General features: G+C 49.9%; 1 protein-coding gene across 1 annotated transcript in view; it reads right to left on the minus strand.

Annotated features, from left to right (window-relative positions):
- PRKCG (protein kinase C, gamma) overlaps window positions 1–3,307 on the minus strand; it is a gene marked incomplete at its 5' end in the record, with an annotated part of 16,979 nt that overhangs the window by 2,406 nt on the left and 11,266 nt on the right. The window contains 4 exons of the mRNA XM_010856011.1: window positions 678–758; window positions 1,762–1,900; window positions 2,034–2,096; window positions 2,193–2,431. Coding sequence (XP_010854313.1) covers window positions 678–758; window positions 1,762–1,900; window positions 2,034–2,096; window positions 2,193–2,431 — 522 coding nt within the window. The remainder of the gene's footprint in view (window positions 1–677; window positions 759–1,761; window positions 1,901–2,033; window positions 2,097–2,192; window positions 2,432–3,307) is intronic.

Consider the following 3,307-nt stretch of genomic DNA (forward strand, 5'->3'; position numbering starts at 1 on the left):
TATTTTTTGGAATCTAAAATTGAAATTCAGCCTTATAAATGTAGGAAAGAAACCCCAGCAGTAGTAGTTCTGACTTTATCACTGATGGAAATCACCGATATTTTCTTATCATATAAGAGTTGCAGATATCTCAAAACAAAACAAAACAAAACAAAACAAAACCCAAAAAACCCCCAGTCATCTCTACTTTAAAATTACTGACAGGCCTTCCTACTTACTTCCTATTCCTGTGAGATATTACTATTTAATACCATTTAATTCATTAGTAGGAAGTCACATATAAGTCCATATTCTAATACCCTTAGACAACCATACACAGTTAAATTTATTTACTTGGTTAAATTATATTCAATTAAGCCTTTAACATTTTGATAGCCAGATTTCAATATGATTGACTTCTTCCGTACTGCTATTGTCTTATTTCATGTATTTAAAAGCATTGTTCTGAGAAAGGGGTCCAAGACACAAAAAGGGGGAAGAACCCCCCAGCCTGTGGGAAGTTAATGTTTCAGAACCATGGAGAGCTCTCTTCTATTTGACGGACGTCCCCACAGCTTCCTACACTCAGCCTAAAGACAACCCTTCCTGACCTGCTCCTCCTGAGACAGGCCATGTAACAGGTGGCACCCCTTCTGTGTTGCCATTAGCCAAACCAGCCTCTCCCCAGCATCCCTTACCTGTCCCGCCAACATCTCGTAGAGCAGAACCCCAAAGGACCACCAATCCACAGACTTCCCATAGGGTTGGTAGGCAATGATCTAGCAAGAGAGGGAGGAAGGTGAGCAACGGTCATTGTGTTTTAAGAAAACGTGGGCCCCTCTAGCTTCACCACCTGGAAACCCTACCCAACTTTAAATGCTTTCAGCACAAACTTTTCCCACTCAGAACGCTTTGGCTCCATCCTTTGGAACATTTGAGAAGCAGATTCTACCTACTCAGAACATTCCTTTGGTTCCAATATAAAGTCGAGCTAAGCACTAAGTTGCAAGTTCCGCCCACCCTCTAGAACATCTAGATAACTGAACTCTCTCCTTACAATGTCAGGTGCACAGCACAGAACTTCAGAGACCAGAGAGTCTTAAAGCTGGACACATACTAGATTCTTGATTGCTTAAAGATAGTTGTTGCCAGCCCTGAAGAATTCCAGCCACAACAGACCAGAGTCAGAGGCAGGAAGTGTGTGTATTTTTCAACATCTTCCCAGGTGATGCTGATCAGCAGCTATGTTTTGAAACCATTGGCACTGGTTACTCAGGCAGTAGCACAGAGTCACCAGGAAAGGTCAAGGACAGCAGCATCAACCCCACCTCTCCCAAGGAGAAAAGTCGGGACCTGCTCTTAGTCTGCTTATGTTCAGTCAGATCATTAGCCCCACCTCCCCAGCAAAGAGCAGATTCTTGCCCACTTGAAATATTCAGGGGACAGCCTCCACAAGCCTAATGTTCTAGTGGGATGGGCCCCACCCCCTCAGAGTACACTGGGACTCTTCCCCCAGCTTCTTAGAACGGTCCAATAACAGGTCCTGTTCTCCAGAATCCCTAAAGGGGGTCCTGCTCTTTCGGAACATTCACCCACAAGTCCTGCCCACTTTGCCTATTTAGAGACCCAGCCCTGCACACTTACAACACTCAACATGGTTGGAACAGTCCATGACTCCCGTGAAGACCCCGGGGTCAGTTCGCCACATTACGAACACTAGCCTCCCAGGCATATCCACGCAGCGAGCATGGAGAGCACTAAGAGCGGCGGAGGTGGGGTTACCTCGGGGGCTATGTAGTCCGGGGTCCCGCAGAAGGTGCGAGTGGTACTCCCGGGAAAGACGTTCTCCTTACACATGCCAAAGTCAGTGATTTTGATGTGTCCTTCAGCATCCAGCATCACGTTGTCCAGTTTCAGGTCCCTGTGGGTGGGTTGGGGTGCAGTGGGTAGGAATTGCAGGAAGGGGAGAGAGTTCAACAGCCTGGAGCCGTGAAATTTGAATCCCTTCCCTTCTAGGGTCCGATTCTCTCCACTGAAAGCCCAGGGCTGCTCACCGATAGATAATGCCCTGGTTATGGAGGAAGAAGAGGCCGATGGCAATTTCTGCAGCGTAGAACCTGGAGGAGGGGACGGGGGGCGGGGTCAGGAAGCCAGAGGCGGGACACCGCTCCCTTTCGCTTTCCCCCCACCCTCCTCTCTTGGCCAAGACTTACGCTGCGTGGGGTTCCTTAAACTTGCCCAGCTGTTGAATGTGGTACATCAAGTCGCCCCCGGTGACATACTCCATCACAAAATACAGGCGATCCTGGGGAGGGGGTGGATGGGGGCTTAGAGTCAAGGGCACGCCCACCAGGGGAGGGAAACGTCCATTCCTGCCCACTCCAGACCAACGCAGAAGGCTCTGGGCCCATGCAATCAGAAATCCAGAGCAAATGTCCACGCCTACCTGCCATCACAGAATCTCTACCCACTCCATCCTCTGTTACTCTGAACTGTTGGGTGTTCCCCTCCTCCCTTCCCAGGATTTAAGATTGAGGTCCACCATTTGCTTGAAATCTCAGGAAAACTGAAACCTCTTTCCATATCCACTCACTCACACATCCAGTCTTGGCCACCTGCTAGGGACCAAAGCTGTTCAGACTTCACTTGTGAATGATACTAATTTTTAAATTACTTTTTAATTTTTGGCTGCACCTTGCCGGCTTGCGGGGATCTTAATTCCCCAACCAGGGATCGAACCAGGCCCCCTGCAGTGCAAGTATGGAGTACTAACCTCTAGACCAGAAGGGAATTCCCAATTAAAAAAAAAAAAAAATCCAGGAAGCTGGCTACGCCCACTCAGAGCTCTTCAAAGTAGAGTCACGCCCTCTCTAACCTCTGACAGTTCTGACTTGTTGTCCCATTTCAGTCTTCGGAAACGCCTTATTTCTGATGACTCCTTAACTAAGAACCCACGAGTGACAGCCTCATCACGCAGAGCCCAGTTGTAGGCAAGCTCACTCAGGAGACGTTCTCCACGCACTCCTTTACTCCAGAACCCAGTACTCCAGAAACACCCACTCAACCCCTAGGGAGTTCAGACCACGCCCACTCAGGCTCCAGGTGCTCTGGCCACGCCCTCCAAGCCCCCTGGGTGCTGGCCACACCCACTGAGGAGCCGGCCACGCCCCTTCAGAGTCCACTGAGGTCTTCTGCCCTCCCCCAAACTCAGACTCTCAAATCCAGTGCTGAGTGTATCTAGGGGGTTGCGGGGCGGGGCGGGGCGGTGGTGGAGATGAGGCAGGGCCCCTGAGCCAGCCTGAGGCCCCATCCTTTCGCACCGGGGTCT

Source organism: Bison bison, unplaced genomic scaffold (genome assembly GCF_000754665.1).
Source record: "Bison bison bison isolate TAMUID 2011002044 unplaced genomic scaffold, Bison_UMD1.0 scf7180017854187, whole genome shotgun sequence".
Lineage (NCBI taxonomy): Eukaryota > Metazoa > Chordata > Mammalia > Artiodactyla > Bovidae > Bison > Bison bison.